General features: G+C 36.6%; 1 protein-coding gene across 1 annotated transcript in view; it reads right to left on the bottom strand.

Moving 5' to 3' along the window:
- The window catches only part of UBE3C (ubiquitin protein ligase E3C), a 73968-nt gene that overhangs the window by 21107 nt on the left and 34160 nt on the right, over positions 1-18701 (bottom strand). The window contains exons 14-18 of the mRNA XM_080639462.1: positions 16535-16639; positions 15344-15431; positions 11893-11990; positions 8830-8962; positions 5514-5761 (exon numbers count right to left, since the gene is read on the bottom strand). Coding sequence (XP_080495588.1) covers positions 5514-5761; positions 8830-8962; positions 11893-11990; positions 15344-15431; positions 16535-16639 — 672 coding nt within the window. The remainder of the gene's footprint in view (positions 1-5513; positions 5762-8829; positions 8963-11892; positions 11991-15343; positions 15432-16534; positions 16640-18701) is intronic.

Here is an 18701-nt window from a genome sequence, read left to right on the forward strand (position 1 = left end):
TAATCAAAAGATAATTGGTTATGTTAAATGAACCAGTACACAAAGGAATTGTCAAGCTGAATAATCATGTCAGAAAATAGATTTGGATTAGTATACATCTACATTCATAAATCATGAAAAAACTTCCATAAGGTATCAATTTTGCTCTTACAATTGTGTTTCTCCATTGTAAATATATAAGAGCATGACACTTTACATGCTATATTTCTGGTTTGATTCCATTTTCAGATGATTCAGGATTTTCTGAGACAGATGATCATCATATAACTTGCTTTTAAGCAAAATGCTGAGTCTACAAAATCATGTGCAGGGTTACTGAAATTAGTAAAATAAGAAGTTTATACAAATTACCTCCTCTTTGTGTCAGTATCACTAATTCCATACCTACCTTTCCAGATACTAGCAGTAAGAGTTGTGGCTGCAGTACTAATCAATTAAGAGTGTACTGATTTAAGCCAAACCAAAGTGGATCTTAATTAATTGGGCAGTAAGCAAAAGGAAAGGGTAGCCTAAAAATCAGAAGAAGAAAAAAAGCCACCCTTCAACAATCAGATAAACAAACAACAAATAGCAGTGCAATGCTTGACGCAGCATGCTATGAAATATTCAAGTATACAAAACCCAGTTCTTGTCATTGCAAAGTTTTATTGCTTTATTTTCTCCCTACATGCTTTTGGCACAAAAAGGGCACACAATTATGTTACCAGAAATATCTGCTTGAAGGTTTTGACTCTATATGTGCAGCTTATTAATGACTCAAGAGTTTAGGATCTGATCCACATCTTGCTGTAAAAAGACTCCCATTGATTAAATCTGTTTTAGATAAGGCCCAAGGACGATAGCGTACTATTGTAGTTTCTCTGCAAAATGGATACCGTGGACACTGCTAATCTTAGGTTTACACCTTCCAGAGAGGAATCATATATTGCACAACAATTGATCTATCACAGCTCTATTCAAAGTTACAAATGGCAACCAGAGGACACACTTAAGATACAAAAAAATAATCTTACCAATAATTAATGGCCCCACATTTACTATAGGGTAATAAAATTTGTATTTGATCTACCCTTCAAATGCTTAATTTTACCAAAAGACGTAAGCTTTTTCAGTCATGTGTTTAACATTTAGATATCTACAGAGAACAGTCCATTATATCTTAAATCAGTACAGTAAACTATAAAATGTCATATGCAAGTAAACAAGTAAAACCTTCATCAATATAATATCCACCAGGCCACACAAATTAATGACCTCCCATATAACATTAATGATCAAAGACTAAACCTAGATTGCCTCTTCTATCCATCATCAAAACAATGCTATAATTTCAAACAGGGTTTACTCTTAGATTGGATATAAGGAAAAAATTCTTTACTGTTAGGGTCGTGAGGCATTGGAATGGGTTGCCCAAGGGAGGTTGTGAATGCTCCATCCCTGGCAGCATTTCAAGGCCAGGTTGGACAGAGCCTTGGGTGGCATGGTTTAGTGTGAGGTGTCCCTGCCCACGGCAGGGGGTTTGGAACTAGATGATCTTAGGGTCCTTTCCAACCCTAATTATTCTATGATTCAACTCGGACCTTGCTGCTTCTTCTATCAAAGTTCTTTATCTGGATCCACAAAGGAAGAACTCATTTCAAAACACATTTTCCACTTTATACTGCCTTCCCAACCATTTAAGACAAAAGCTAAGTCTTGGGAAAAGAAATCTAAATCTCTTCAGAAAACTCCAGTGCCTACCAAGCAGTGCAGATTCTATTGCTTAGTAAAAGAGACTTCAAATTACATTTCAAAGATAGTGCGTATGTTCTTCAGCAACATCTATGCATGACTCACTAATGCTCTTCAATATGCTGGAATAAGAGAAGAGAAATGGAGATGGTAGCATTCAGTATAATCAAAGATTCTGGATGTATTAGGCAAAAGTCACTAGTATCATTGTTACTTTGTCAAAGGTGCAAAGACAATTATTGCAAAACATATCATATGCAAAAACTAGGCTTATGTCAAAAAAGAAGAGGAAACCATAAAAATTATCACTCTAAGCTTTCTTTAGACTTCCTGCCCTATTTCTTAAACTAATGCTGATACTTCATGAAATTTAAGTAAATTGTCATAAGAATTAGCCACTTGATGTCAAGTAATTCAAAATGCAAAGAACATCCTTTTCCGCAGCATTTGCCACATCAACATCATTGAATAAATGCAAATGTGAACTGGAAATGGAGAAAGATAATAATGGCATCCAAGACTGAGTTTAGGTTTGAACAGTGAAATTAAGATTTTAATTCTGTATCTGTCACTGTTCTGCTGATCACTGTTTCTGCTGAAATTGTTAACAGGCATTTCACCCCTTCCAGATTTGCAGCAGGCCATTCAAGAATCAGCATGAAGGAAATCCTTTTAAGATTCTCAGGCGTTGCTTCCAAACCCCCCTTCTCTGCCTATGTTGCTTGAAGTTTTGGCAGCCTGTCAAAATAGCAACTTTTGTGTTCTCCTGAGCCAAGTCTACTACCCTGAAAGGCTGCAGCAAGAAAGTCTGCACATGGAAAGACTTTTAGTGCTGCCAGAACAACTACTGCACGTGGAAAGGAAGTTAAATCAAATCATGTGCCTCCCCACAGCCCAACCCCACCAGAGAGAGCATACATCCCACCCATACTTTTATGACACCACACAGAATGACAAGACTTTACTTTCCAGAGAGGATAACAAAGATAATTTGGGGCTTTACTTTCCAGAGAGGATAACAAAGATAATTTGGGGCTGGAACACCTCTGTGTGAACATCCCTGACAGCCCAGGACACCCTCAGCTCTAAGGCGAAGCCTAGAACTCAGAAAGTCACTGCTATGCCTCCAGTGGGTGAAACTGGAAAGTTCAAGTTGCAAACCCCGCAGTGGTTGGAGATTGCTACCAGAGGCGTGCACAGTAAGCTGAGCTTTCACATGTAAGGAAGAGAAAGGAAAAAGCTTAAAAGGCACCGTTGTTAAAATAATATTTACATTACAGAGTTAAGTCACTGAAAGTTGAGAAATGTAAACTTTGGAAGTGTTTGAGTAGCTGTTGTTTAAGCAAACTCATTTCTGCCCCCTCATCCCCTTTTTTTTTTTTATGAATTATTTCAGACAACATAGGCAATTACATGCTCACATAGTATTATTTCTACCAGACCTTCTGCTCATTCAGTGATCAGTAAAAGTTGCAAGGACAGCCATGCAGTTTATATGCTACACAGATTACAGCTTCTTCAGTAACTACAAAAACACACCCCACATTGTCAATAATTTATCTAGGGTTAAAATAATTTTTCAGATACACCATTTTTAAAGGCAAGTTTTAAACTTTCAGATATTTCTGCTTCTGAACTGATTTGTTAACACAGAAGATGTCAAGCTGTCAGAAAATTCCTGATGAGAAGGAAAACTGAATTAGGTATAAATCTATGGTACTGAAAGTTAAATGCATTTGGGTATTAGTATAAACTGGTTTCCAAGAGACAAAGAGTTTCTACAAATTATTATATTTTAATGTATTTGTTTTCTGATAACACTGAAACTTCTTATGTGAGAGCTTTTGGTGGCAGTGCTTTTTACATACTGGTTTCCACAAATAAGAAATTGCTGTGGATGCCTGATCGCTTCCTCTGCATTAGATCTATCTTGTTTACAAAAGGGCTTTTAATAATCCACTATTGCTCCCAAATAACTCTGTGCAGAGCACCAAATGGACACATTTTTGAAAAAGGATGAGTGAGTATTCAATAACTTAACTAAGATCACAATACCAGCAGGTTATGAATATCACGGTCGTGCCTTATCTTTCTGTTTAATTCATCAAGTCTCTAAATACACTACTAAAAAGGTATCTCTGCACCTGGGTAGGGGTAATTATTAAGGAACACTGTCAATTCTTACCTTATGTAAACATACTGCAAATACAAAAACAATTTATGCTTTCAAAATGTTAAATAATAGATCTTCTGATTTTAAAAAGACAAAACCAAAACTACACTTGTAGCACTCTACAGGAGATGAAACTCATTTTGCAACTTCTGCCTTTATGCTAATATTTGAAATCCAATTACAGAAGGCCATGTGCTGTTTCAACAGAGGAAATTAAAGATTCAGAATTACACTTTTTTTTTTAATAATATTTCAAACTTCCCCTTAACAATTGAGCCCTGCCCTATTCCTTAGATAAACACTAAACATTTCTGGAGTGAAGTAACTTCCTCACAATACCACAGCAGTATTTGTTTCCCTGATCCAAAAATCTATAGACGCAGAAAAAAAAATGAAGCCTTGGATATGTAACATAGGTCATAATTACAAACCACTGTATTAGTAATTAATCCATCTCTCATTAAGAGCAGGAACATCCTTCAGAGATTATATTATCTTACTGAAATGGCTGATTTGAAATTTTCATTATCTAACAAGTTTGTATATTGAAATAGTTAGGATGCATTAGCAGAGAATTTGCCTACAAAGTGGCAGTTTAATCTCAGTCAGTTGACTGGCAACTGTAAAGAACAGCGCTCTGTTTCAGCAACTCAAGGTTGCCAACAACATCCTCTTAAACCACTTCCAGCTACACTAAAAGTACATCCAACTGTATGTTACATCTCACTGCAAGCCAGCAGGATTTTAGCCTCCAAAACACTTGAGGCAGTTAAATGGGACTTCTACATCTTAAATACCTTCAGGTTTAGATAGCTAAGTAGCAATCAATACATTTTTTTCCTGAATTTGTATTCCAAACTTTGTCCCACAATTATTAGCTTTACAAAAATTATTCCAAGGACTTAAAAGGAAAGTGCCTCAGTACTAAACCTGATCATAAACGAAAATTGAATGTAATGGATGTTTATAATGTTGGGGGGGTTTTCTCCCTGCCACTTCATTTATCATCTAGGTCAACAAGTGTATATTAGTCTTTGAACATTCACACCACCAAAATATCAAGATGCAAAACACACAAAAAACCCCAAGCAGAGTAAGTGAAAGCTAATTTGTGTATGGCATTAAAGTATGGTAAATGCTCATGGAAAATTCTAAATACTAGCAATAATTGTACGCCTCATACAACTACAAACTGTTTCTGAAAATATTAACTTCCTGTATTCCAAATGATGAAAATGTAACTGCAGTCAAATTCCAGAAAGCTCCAAGTTAAAAATCCCCATAAACAGAGCAGTTCTATTAGCTTTAATCAACTCAGCTTTAAGCGAGAGGCTGAACACAGGAGCAAACATATGCACACTCTGCTCAGCTGGCAGTCACAGTATCTCTAACTCTCTGTACTACTCAAGTACGTAGCTTACTAAAATGAACCAGAAATTTGGGTGATATGTAGAAGTAATGTCCAGATCCAACATATGTAAATTATTGTTCCTCAACTAGAAAAACACACGTCATTTTTTCCCATCTACCCCTATCTAAAAAGAAAAGATAACATTACTGAATAATTCCAGTACTGCTATAGCCTTATATTATGCAACACTACTTTTACCTTTCCAAGCATTCTTCCAAGAAAGTAGTAATGTCGGGCGTAAGAGTCTCCAACGAGCATCTGCGCAGCAGGGTTGGGGTAAAGAAGTCCCTCATTGGTGGTCTTAAAAAATCCCTGGTTGGGGTTAAATCCTGATTTAAGTAGTTCGTTCAGGAATTCTCTGAAAATGCCACCACCATCAATACCAGCTTCATCAAGACCATGTGCATTAAGTAGGTGAACACGAATGCGCTTTTTTAGGTCAGGTTCTGCAGAGAAAGGAGAGACACAGACTCAAATACAACTATCTGCTTGAATTTTGCTTGGATAAAAACACATATAGCTACACATATAAACATATCTACACTAACTTTATATAAAAATTGAACTAGTAAATAGTAGCAAAAACCTATTACTGGCTTGAATTTTGGCAAATTCAGTATGTGAAACTCACTTTGTACAAAGGATCTTGCTTTAAGAGCCATCAAAAGATGGAATGGAAAGACACTTGGTAGGGGAAGGAAAAAAACCCATAGAATATTTTCAAGAGAACAAAGAATAATTTGAAAACTCTGTTTATAAAAAATATTGTGAATTCAAGGCTCAACTTTCTCCTGTCTGAAGGGACCATCAATAAACCTTGCATTCCCTTAGAGGGGCTGATTGTTACGCTATACCATTACAGTATTTGAAATTAAACATAATATTATTGATACTTTGGACCTATTGCTATGTCATGTAATTCCAGTGAGCAAGGTGGGGTAAAGTTGGACATGTTCTGAAGGCAGGTGTTCCACTTGTTTCATAGAATGCTGTTACTTGAGAAAGAAGCAATATTTAGTTGTTGAACGAAGTATACATAACAAGGAAGAAAGTCCTTTTTTCTCAATTCATGAAGGTTTCCCAAGATCTAACCAAATACACAACTTTTATGCAAACCCTTGCATTAACTACACTTGCATCCCAGCAAAGCAATCGGTAAAGCAGTAAAACTTTCTACTGGTTCCATGTGCTACAAGTGCACATATTATGGGTGGCCAACTGATGTTTACGGGGGAATCTTCAGCACCTTGTAGCAGCAGAATTTGTCCTGAACCACCAAGTGTCTTTCTCCCATTAGCAAATGCCTCTACATGTGCTAGCAATTTTCAATTTCACACTTTGCTATTTTTAAGTTACCTATTAGTATTTCATTCAAGTTAAATGCTCTCCTGCACAAAAATTCTGCTTGCTGGAAATAGCAGATGGTCATTTTGAGCCATAGACACTGCAACAGGTCCATGCACTCATCACCATTCAAAACAAAAGAATATACCACTGGCAAAAGAGACTCTAAAGCATACAGGCACTCTTTGTCCTGAGACTCCTGAGATATAGAGCACTGATGTTAAAACTTTTATATATGGAAAATGCTGGTTCAGTGCTTTTTGGGGTCCTATGAAGAAAATTATTTGCCTCTTCCTCCGTGTATTGACAACCAGATTTATAGCAAGGAGGGAAGAATGGTCCAAAAACCAATTCACATGTCAAAACAGGTGATCGGGTAGAGGTGGACTCCAAGTTAGTGTAAGCTCTGAAAAGGTGAGCTCAGTTTTGTAACTCATAACTAGAATGTAACTGAACTGCTACTGGAGTCCAGTGGAGGCTATTGTGGAATATTCTGAAAATTACAGTCACAGGAATAAAAACTATAAATGCTTGCACATTATTAAGCATATGGCAACCATGTAAAAATATAAACCCACGAGAATCAACCTAGTACATTTCTGCTACTCTAAGCTTGCTTTCTTAATAAAGTTAATTATCTCAGTTAAGGTACTACAGAAACATTAACTTTGAACAGCTCTCTTCTCAGGGCCAGTAAACAAACTGGATGCCTCTTCCAAATCAGTATGCTTCACTCTTTCCTCATCAATTCTAGAACCTCATCTATCATCTGTTCAATCTCTCAGATTTTAGTTGATTCATTCTACAGTCTTGAAACCATACTGGGAAGCCCAAAGTCATACACAGTTTATAAGTGCTGAAACGGTGAGTTATGCTCTTGCTAATATGGCCCAGTATGCAGTTAGCTTTCATCTCAACAAGGGGAACTCTTTATTTGTTCAATTTGTTGTCCATTATGAACCCCACAGTCCTTTATTGAAAGAAACATTTTTTAGCCAGTCAGTGCTCAGTCTGTACTGCTACAGTTACAGGATTTGGTATTTCCTAAGCTTCATGTGGTTTCTGTAAGCCTTTTAATTCAGACTGTTGAGGGCCACCTGAGTGGCAACCTCACCTTCCAGTATACTGACTATTCCCCTCAATTTCACATTGCCTGTGACCTCACTAATGGTGGAATACATCCCAGTACCCAGATTGTCAGACTGTATTTTAAGCTTAGGAAACATCCATTCTAAAACTCTTTACGAATTTAATAAAGCTACAAGAGATTGAAATGTAGTCTTCATAGAGAATGTGCTTTTCAGTTAAAGATATCTAATTAAACAAACAGGTTGGCCTGTCTGTTATATCACATTACATTATTCAACTGCAGTTTCTAAATTGTATTTTCATGTATTTAGGGAGGAATGAAAGGGCAACACAACAGACCCAACTTTTTCTATTTTCCAGTTTCAGAGTAAAGGAAATTAAGTATGTTCTCCAGTAATTTCATACAAAGCAAGAATATCAAGACTACTTCTTCCTCTCTAAACTAAGCGGTTCTCCAGGAGGGAGCTTACGTGGCACAGCAGGTGAAATTCATATGGCAAACCTCAAGTATTCAGAAAATATTCTTTTTATATACAAAAATACCATACAGCTAATCAGGACTTTATTTTGACAGGTTTTATCTATGCTGGAATTTTGGTTTCTAGAGTAGCCACTCTCACACAAAATCACACTCAGGTATGATTTAAATCAATGGGGTAAAATATATACTTCACCATACTATCAAAGTGTGCTGCATTAACCTTATCAGCCATGCTGTACCTACCAAATCCTGTGCAGCCTAGATATATTTGTTGACAGAGATTACCAAAGCAGATAGTTATCTAATAAACTATACAGATAAATACACAAAGTGCAGTTTTATTGGCAAGTAAGTGGAAAGAAAAGCCCCATAAAAGTAGGTATGAACTAAGGAAGGGTGTGTGCAAGAGACTGAGACTGCAATAATTAAAAAGAATGTGGATGAGAATAACTTAATTGTAAAAATTGGAGAAGTTTATAAGATCTTTCACACCTTAGAGCTGATACACTTTTAATATCCTCCTCAAGTAATCAAGTAGTAACTACATGGTAAGAATGGTTAAATGTTAGAAACACGCCAACAACTTAACTGTAAACTTACCATTTTCAGGAGAAAGTTTATCATAAGCATCTTCATAAATATAGTTTCTTCTTATAGTGACATTAATTCCATCCAAAAATGGCCCATCTCCTTGAACTTCTTGCTTATCAGCATAAATCAGTCTCTGAAAAATCTGTTAAAGTAAGTGAAAAGAGAAATTATGTCATCGTGCAGATCTGAATATTCAGTAAGAGATGGTTATTTGCTACTATTACTGTCCTTTGAGTTGCTTCTGGGCACTCACTTTCAAGTGATTTGCCTTCTCTCTCACTGAGCTGCAGAAATATAATAGAGAGCCATGTCACAGGGAAGGGGAGAGGACAGACATGCAAAGAACTTTTCTGTGCTAAGATACTATCTTCAGTTCTTTCTACATAAAAAGGCCTATCTACAAACATTGTGCCAGTGATGACTATTTCCTCTCCCTAACTTTCAGAGTTCTGAAATGTGAAGTATTCAAAAAGAAAGGGAAAAACTCACATGAATATTCTGCACACACAGAGGCAACCCTCAAAACTGGAAAGTAATTTTTTGTAGGGCTTAGTTACAAGAAACTAGGTATCAGTTCTCTGAGGAGGAGACAGCAAATAATTCAAAGCAAAACAGTGGATAGCACTGCCATATTAAACAAAGAACCAATTAAACAAATGCCAGCTGAAGTATAAATTGAACTTCACATTTTCCCTGTGCAAGTCTTCACAACAGGAACCTGCTACAGTTCACCTGAAGAGTAACTGTGGCTAACTGCATTTCTATGCCAATATTTAGCATGGGATGGGGCTGCTCAATGCCTAATAATGTTCAATATACCCTCAATGCAAAGAGTGTCTGTCCTCTCTTGCTGCTTTCCCATATTCAATAAATAATCGAGTACATTTTCTAAGGGATGTAATCTCCCAACAATATCACAAGCTGCGTTCTTAACTAAGAAGATTAAGAGCATCCAGTGATGTTTAAAAACAACAAATGTACCATGGAAGAGGAAAATGTGACAACAGCAGACAAAGCCACCCGGTGGATAAAGAATTGGCTGGATGGCTGCACGCAAAGAGTTGCGGTCAATGGCTGAATGTCCAATTGGACACCGGTAATGAATGGTGACCATCAGGAGTCAGTGTTGGGACTGATTCCATTCAACATTTTTGTCAGTGACATGGACAGTGGGATTGAGTGCACCCTCAGCAAGTTTGTCAATGACACCAAGCTGTGTGGTTCAGTTGATAAGCCGGAGGGAAGGGATGCCATCCAGAGGGACCCTGACATGCTCAACAAGTGGGCCAATGCTTATGAACTTCAACCAAGCCAAGTGCAAGGTCAAGGCAATCCCAGGCAGACCTATAGGACGGGCAGAGAAGAGATTCAGAGCAGCCCTGCAGAGAAGGACTTGGGGGTGTTGGTCGACGAGAAAATGAACATGAGCCAGCTTCAGTGTGTGCTCGCAGCCCAGAAAGCCAACCATATCCTGAGCTGCATCAAAAGGAGCGTGACCAGCAGGTCGAAGGGGGTGATCCCGCTCCTCTACTCTGCTCTCATGAGACTTCACTTGGAGTACTGTGTGCAGTTCCAGTGTCCTCAACATAAGAAGGACATGGAGCTCTTGGAGCAAATCCAGAGAAGGGCCACAAGGATGGTAAGGGGGCTGGAGCACCTCCCATAAAAAGACAGGCTGAGGAAGCTGGGGCTGTTCAGCCTGGAGAAGAGAAGCTGTGTGGAGACCTCACAGCAGCCTTCCAATATCTGAAGGATATCGTAAGGATGCCAGAGAGGGACTCTTCATCAGGGACTGTAGCGACAGTACAAGGGGTAAGGGGTTCAAACTAAAACAGGGGATGTTCAGGATAGATATAAGGAAGAAGTTCTTTACTGTAAGGGTGGTAGGGCACTGGAACAGGCTGCCCAAAGAGGTGGCTCTATCCCTGGCGATGTTCAAGGCCAGGCTGGACAGAGCGTTGGATGACACGATCCAGAGTGAGGCATTCCTGCCCAAGGTTTGTGAATCAAACAAGGTTTCATGAATTCCAGAAACTTAACATATATAAATCTCAATATAGCTTTAGGAAGCCCAGAGATTGTAGACAGTGGCTAAATCATGACATAAAGATCCCTGCTTGAGGTCACTTTCAGCTATTTGCCTATTATCCTGCTGCAAAGTTGCCCACACAGTATTAAGATGTTTCATGGGAACAACTGTTTCATAAGCCTGGAAAAGCACTTCTTTTCTATCAAATCTGTCACTGTCTTTTTCGGCAAATACTGATTTACTTTCCCTATGGAACTAACTATTCTTCATTCCCTTGAGGGTGCCTTGCAACTTAGTGTTTCCAAGACAATCAGCAAGCAGTTTTTAAGTAACTGATACTGTTGAACAGTTCAGAAAAGCAGTTCAGAAAAAAAAGAAGTGCATAACAGATTAAGAGCTTTAAAAAAGTATGATGCAAACTAAAATAGGTAATAGAACAATTACATCTTTAAAATCTAGACAACATTGAAAAGCAAATCCAGCAAGAATCATGCAAGTTTTAAACTACATACTCTATTAAAGTTCAGCTAGTCAGCTATTAATGTAGAAATTTAATCTCTAGGCGTTATTTTCCCAAAATGGACATCCATCATTTCATTCTAAGTAAATCAACCCACTGCACAAAGGTGTCCAGTCTTGACCTTGGAATCTGTTTATTACAGATATGCAACTAGTTAGGTGTTCTGCTTACCACAAGAGGGTGCAATCATGTAGATCAATCACTGAATTAGGACTGCAGTTTGTTATGAACATACAACCGCTCTCATGTATCTTGGAATATGTGTTTCTAATTTTAATGCAGTTATTATAAAGGGTAATATGACTAGTAAAAGAAGAGAAAAGTGATTCACTTCAAATGTTCAACTGCCATATGAGTACTGAAGAAAAACAGCATGGCCTATCATGTCCTTCTGTAGGGAAAAGCACCTAGCTAAGTACAAACTAGGGTGAGTTTCTACTTAGCTAAGTGCCTTTCTCTTTCTACACTTACTGAAAGCATAAAACTAAAAAAACAACTGCATATTAAATTAGAAATTAGGTACCTTTACTCTTTCTTCAAACGGAACTACAAAAGGCAGCTCTGTCAGAATTGCAAGTTGTCGTTCTTCAGATACAGAAAGAGGTGCTGGTTCCAACCCCACTTAAAATAGAAATAATAATTTTAAAAATTTTGGAAAGAACATTTGTAAAACAGTGTACCTTGTATCAAGTGGCTCAATTTACCTTGTATAAAAATATATGTATGTTAAAATAGTTTGTTTACTGAACACAGCCTTACCTTTCTTTAAACATTAGTTTGTATAAGCAAATTGAAACATAAGTAGTGAAAACACATGGGAAAACAAAATGTGTATAAAAACAAGTACTCCGTATTTTTTATTTTATTCAGAGGAAATGTTATTTTCTTGTTACTGACAGTTTAATTTTTAAATTAAGAAAAATACATGATAGAAGACAATTAAGAAGTTGTAAGCAATCAGAATTTTCATCGCAGGAATACACAATTTCCTCATCCCAATGCCCAAAACAGTTTAAAGGTATTGTGCTTTCAAATACAACGTCTACTTGCAATCAAATCATTTTAGGCATAAAGCCTAGAGAATTAAACCAAATCTAATGAAACTAACACAAACATAACACTTCAATGAGTTTTCTCTTCCAACAGCAAGGTCACAGTGGATCACATTAAATCCTAGCCCCTGCAGAAATAGTGAGAAGAACATCAAGAAACTGTGTAATGTGCTTAGGAAAAAAAAAAGATTGGAAAAGAACTGAAGCAGCACCAGCAACAGAGAGACTCAAGCGCATACACTTCCCAAGCTATCATGCAGTTCCTTTGAACCTTATTCTAACCACAGAAGATGTTTTTAGGAAACAATTCATCTTTGAGGGACGCACAGTAATGAGACATCCTGCTCTAACTTCATGGGAAGAAACTCAGTTGCTGAGCACATACCTCACTGTAAATTAACTGCAGCAAAAAGAAAATGGAATTGTCCACTGACGAGACATTGTGGTTAAAGATCCACCTAGATTCAGCCTACAGAGGGAACAAAACCCAGAACTCCGTAGTTGTTTCATGTTTAATAGCCACCTTATAAAAAAAAGATTCCAGAGTCTAGACTAGTCATAGCCCATGTTACAAACCGAAGTAAATGCTTCATATTATTACCCAGTCTGGAAATTTATGTTAACAGTTTCAAGTTCTTCTTTTGGCTCCTTCCTACCTGTGGTGCCTAGCATCTTACTGCCCTGCTGCAACTGGACATCACTTGAATGTTCTTTTTTTCTTTAACTCCTCAAAGCACTTTAAGTAGGGATATTTTAAGCACCAATTTAAGATGACGTGACCCAAAACATCACTATACTTGATGTATATTCATTTGGGTCAGGTTTCAACACTGCAAGCCTTTGGAATTTCTGATAAAATGCTTATCTGTGATTACCCTTAGTTTGCTTAGTAAACATTTTTAATTAAAGTCGATGTATGCAGCCTATTAAGCTAACAGTTAAAAGCATTTTAAATAAAAAGTGCATGTACAGCAAAGGTAAACTACTACATGACTTCGACAGTTCAATTATTCCAGTCAATTAGTCAATTTTATCTGCATTTCTGCATCACAGCTTCTTTCTTTAAAGAGAAATGTGGGATGGAGTCATCAATACAGAAGACATTTAGAACTCACAAGTCTGCCATTTAAGTAAATTAAAAAGCACAAATAAACATGACCATATGTGATTCAGCAGTACTTTCATGCTAATTGGCTTTAACCCATATGGAGTCAAGAGGGATTAAATGAGTCATGTGCATATTGTTACCTGCTTTTTTTCACACATTCATGTCGACTGTACCTTTTTTAGCCTGATTTCATCTGAAAATGAGGCTTACATGAACAAAGTGTCATCCTTCCTCACAAACACAACTTTTGAGCTAACCAGCTGAATTTTAACTTTGACAGAGAATAAGAGGTTCAAAAAACCTGAATTTTGTTAACATTTTCAGCTAGACAGAGAAGAGAAATTCCTTGAGTGACCTGATTACAGAAGCAGCAAGGAGAGCTATCTGCTCTGTCCAGTGTGTCAGCTTGTCTGACAGCCAGCCAGCAAAGTGAGGGCATGTAGCTGCTCTGCACCAATGACAACGCTTGCATTCCTTATTCACCAACTGCTCCAATCAAGACAACTCATGAAATGGAGGGAACTGGTGCTATTATGGGAAGGAAAACAAGGGAGAGAGCTCAAGATACTGTACATATGAGGGGAAGGACGAGTGGCATGGGGGAGAATCTGAAAATTATAGGGATCACTGATGTAGAGGTCTGTAAGATAGGATACAGGCCTGTTGAAGCCTGGCAATTTTGGATAAAACACCTGCTTTTAAGATTTCATATTATCAGTCACTTAGAATAGGCGAGTTCTAAAGAGAGGAATCAAACTGAAAAAATACTTGATTCAAAAGTCTGAGAAGTACTTACACTGGAACAATTAGTTGTTATCTGGCAACTAGATTGATAAGGTAACCAAGGTAAATTTAGATCACCATGCCTTTTTTTTTTTTTTTTTTAACTAAATCATTATAAGAAGTCCTTTGATTTCAACCTTGGACAAAGCCCTTAATTCTATAGTAGCATCCAAAGACTCTGGTCTCTAAATGATCTATTGTACCTGGCTAAGATACTCAAGTAGATTACATCATCTTGAAAGAAGAGTATGGACTCTCACAGATGAATCATTTTGCTGCTTAAAGGCCCCATTTCTAATTCATTATTAAATCTCACAAATATTAGTGATCTAATGATTATTTTACCTGAGCATAGCAAGGTAAAATTCTAGACTAGTGAAGCTATAAAGGTATGAAAAGCTGAAAGAAACACACCAGCTACATAAGCAAGCACAATGACATGACTGAACTAATGGAAATTTACCCTGATTACTAAGTTGGTCCCATTCTCTCATTTTTCTTTGGAAGTTCCATAAAGTCCTGATACTTTGAGTAGTTCAAGGGGTTAAGTTTCTGTCTTATCTAATTAGACAGTATTCATAAACAGTAATTAATACTTATCATGGTACCTACAGCTTGTTTGTTATAGTTTAATATATAATAAATCTCTTTGTAGTATACAGTACAAGCAAAACCTCAAGGCTCTACATCCTCTGCAACTTTATTAATTTTGCACCTTATACAACTGCCTTTTATACATGTTAAAATGTATGTTTCTATCATATAATTTGTCCATCTCATTATTTCCCCTCATCGATGCAAGCAGAAACTTGGGGAAAACTTATACCCAATACTTGAATATTCTAAAAGACAATCATATACATATGTATACAAATATACTTTTTTTTTAAATATCTGAAACAGAACTATGAAATATTGCCTTGCTTTTGGCTATCATTAAGACTTTTATACAAAATACTTAACCAAGCTTTATAAAAGGCAGTATGTTATTTTGACTTAGCAAAGCAAAAATTGCATAGACCATATCTTACCATCCAAAGTAGACTGCAACGGCCCTATTCTTCCCATCCTTCTGACTCTCCAGACATGTCTGGCAGATGGCACATACAGCTGCGTAACCTACCAGATAACAGTATTTTATAATTAAGCATTATCTAATTACATATTACACTTTACTATAAACATTTTATAATAAATTCTATAAATACACAAAAGTTGTCTCATCCAGGAGTGTGTCTGTATGCCTACGCATTTCATTTCTAAGCACTCTTTCTTATATTTGAGCCTTAAAGCTGAGCTGCAGAATTAACAACAATGTAATATAAAGTCCAGTTATCATTTAAAAATACCATACAATGTTACATTAAATTCTGGTATTTAAGATATTAGAGAAGCCAAGTTTGATTTCTGAGGTGTCAAATTTTATTTACTCTGTACTGGTTAGCATTACAGACCACTACTACTTTCACTAAGCTGCCTAGGCACTATTTCCTAAGACTTATGAAGACCTGTCATGCAGAGATGGAAATCCTGAACAAAAATCAAGCAAATACGCGATCACCAAAAATAAACAGAAGAGTTAATGTTAATTATTCCATGCAAAACTTAGTTAAGAAATCCAACAGTACAAAGTAGCCAGCCTAGCTGAAGTGTAACTAGTTTCTTAAGACCCAAGTTGTCAATGACTCAACAGATGTACTTGCATATTCCTATTAGTGGTTTCTTTTGCACACACACGTTTTAAGCACAATGTAATTTTTTTCAAAAGCTCTTAGGGGAAAAAAAAGTAATTTCTATGTGAGGTAAGTACAGAAAATGCTACTGAACTTTCTGTTGGTTTGGAAGAGATTTTTGAGGGTATTTTCCCCCACTATAGAGCAATTCTATTATTTAGCACTTTTATTATGAGAAGTAGTTTAAATAACTAGGAAATAAAATGCAACAAACTGCTACCAGATTTTCAATTCTCCCATTGCAAATGCAGATGACTTACACTGCTGCACTGTAGCGTGCATTCTACTTCATGGATTGGAAATGCGATTTAAGAGAAAAGTTCCTTAACAGATGCAAGTGTTTTACATTAGAGAAAAGCAGCATTACTCCAGATCTTAAAACCAACACTACATCTATAAAACATCACTGATACTGTCAAGAATCAAATACTTTAACCACTGGAACAATCGCACCTGTAAGACTATGTGGAAAAAGAACATTACTCTCACCTTATCTGCTTTAATGTTTTCTTGTTCAGAGAGCCAGTGATTTGGTGGGCAGAAATTTCTCCTTGTATCTCTAGATTTCAACATTTTCACTAGGTTTGTGATGACCTAGGTGCCAGAAACACATACATTCAATATACATTCAGCACTGAGAATGAAATTATATAATCCACAAGCAAAAACTAAAAAGATTTCATACTTTAATGTATGAAATCATTACTTATTTTTAACTTATAAAAACTTGCTCTTAAATACCTTAGAATGTAAGTAATTGTGGTTCACTTTCAAGTCATCAAAAAAAACTCAGCTTACTGAAGTCCAAAACCTAAGACCTAGGGCTACCTAGGAATAAGTAATCTTAGGGCTATACTGCACAACTAAAAAGCTGAATGCCAGTTCAGGGAAGCCTAAACAAATCATTACCAGCATCAAACTACTTATTTAAAGAAATTAACACCTAACCACACAGTTCATACAATAGCCTTTCACACAGGATTTTTGTTTGTTTTGGGGTTTTTTTATATAGTTTTTCAGAAATTAAACATATGAATAGATGCATGCTGTTAGAAGAGAGAGCTATATAGCTATTCCTTACTACCTCTCATTTCAAAACTGAGATTCCAAACAATTTGGCTGATTTTACAGGGTTTTTTTCCACAAGGAGGAAAATCCTTACATTTCCGTACACCATATTTCAAGGAAAATGCTCCACAGAAGAATAGAACTTTTGCCTGCCATCTCAAGACAAAGGTCATATGTATCACTCCACACTAGGCAAATCTGAGGGATCAACTGAAAAACGATGGGTATTTCTGCCTATAGACAATAAAATTAACTACCCAGCAAAAGACAGTGTGATGTACACAATGGCCAAAACGTACAAATCCAAAATCAACTTCAGAAAGCACAGAAGAAGGCAGACGCATTAAATTGGCAGCAAAACATAAAAGCAGAAGTTACATATCTAAAGTACATGAAAGATTGACTTATTCTGGTTCCAGCATTAACAAACTAAAGCACTTCCAAATAAAGGTGCCTTAGAAGAAACATTTGTATCAAAAAGACACTGAGGTGATTATAAACAAATGCTAATATTTTTAAGGGTAAAGGACTACATCTGAAAAGACACTACAGGCTTCTTTTCAATTAATATCTTGTTAGCGTTTTCAAAAGGAGATAGAGAAAAAAAAAATCATATAATCCAGAAGTAGCTAACAATTTACCAAATTAACTACATCTTCAAAGTTCTTGTCTCTATTAAAACAGATCCCAGTGTGACTAGCTGAGATGTTTACAATGCACAGTAAACCCCACCATAAGATTGCTAAAGGATCCAGCATATAAAACCACTCCTGAGAAGAGCCTAGCCCAAATATGCCTGAAAGCGGATCACAAAATGCCCATTTCCAGAAAAAGGATGGTTACCAAATATTCTTGTAGTGATCACCACAAGAAGGACAAAAAGCATCTACAGTCCTAAAAATATGTGGGGTGGGAGCGGCACTAGTAGTAATTTTCATTTAATATGCACATATATACTGCTTTATTTGTACTGTTATTTACAGCTAAAATGTGTTACATAAAAGCCCTTTAGTGTTTTAAGTTAGTAAGCTCTTTCCCAGCAGAAGGTATAAGCATCTACCTGAAAACCACCTAGAAACTGGTTTAACAAATTGCTGTTTATCAGCTGAACCATCATGGGTATCGATGATGTGTACACCCATACTTCACCCAACCACAAGCACATCAGCATAAACCACTACGCCGAAGTCTTCTCTTTTCACAAGGAATTCAAATGATGAAAGGTAATTCTGTCATTATCATAAGCATACAGTCAGAAAGTGAGAAAACTAAATAGGTAACTAGTTTATGCACATCTTCATAACAAAACTGGGAGGCTGAGGTAATGGTCAGCATGGTCACTAGGGTGTCTTTGCAACTTTAATATTTTTCTTGGCAGTTTCCTCCAATGCAGAAAAAAGGGGGGAAAAGAAAAAAAGAGCTATTGAGCTAACAACTACTCCATCTCAAGCAACACTACATAAAACATAATTAAGTGGAATCAATAGAATATTAAATTACTAGGCTAAAAAGACATTATCACTGCTACAATGAGCAGCTATGTTTTGCAACTTAGAACTACAGCCCTTGAAAAATGAATACAAAAAAA

The sequence above is a fragment of the Psittacula echo genome (assembly GCF_963264785.1).
Source record: "Psittacula echo genome assembly, chromosome: 2".
NCBI lineage: Eukaryota > Metazoa > Chordata > Aves > Psittaciformes > Psittacidae > Psittacula > Psittacula echo.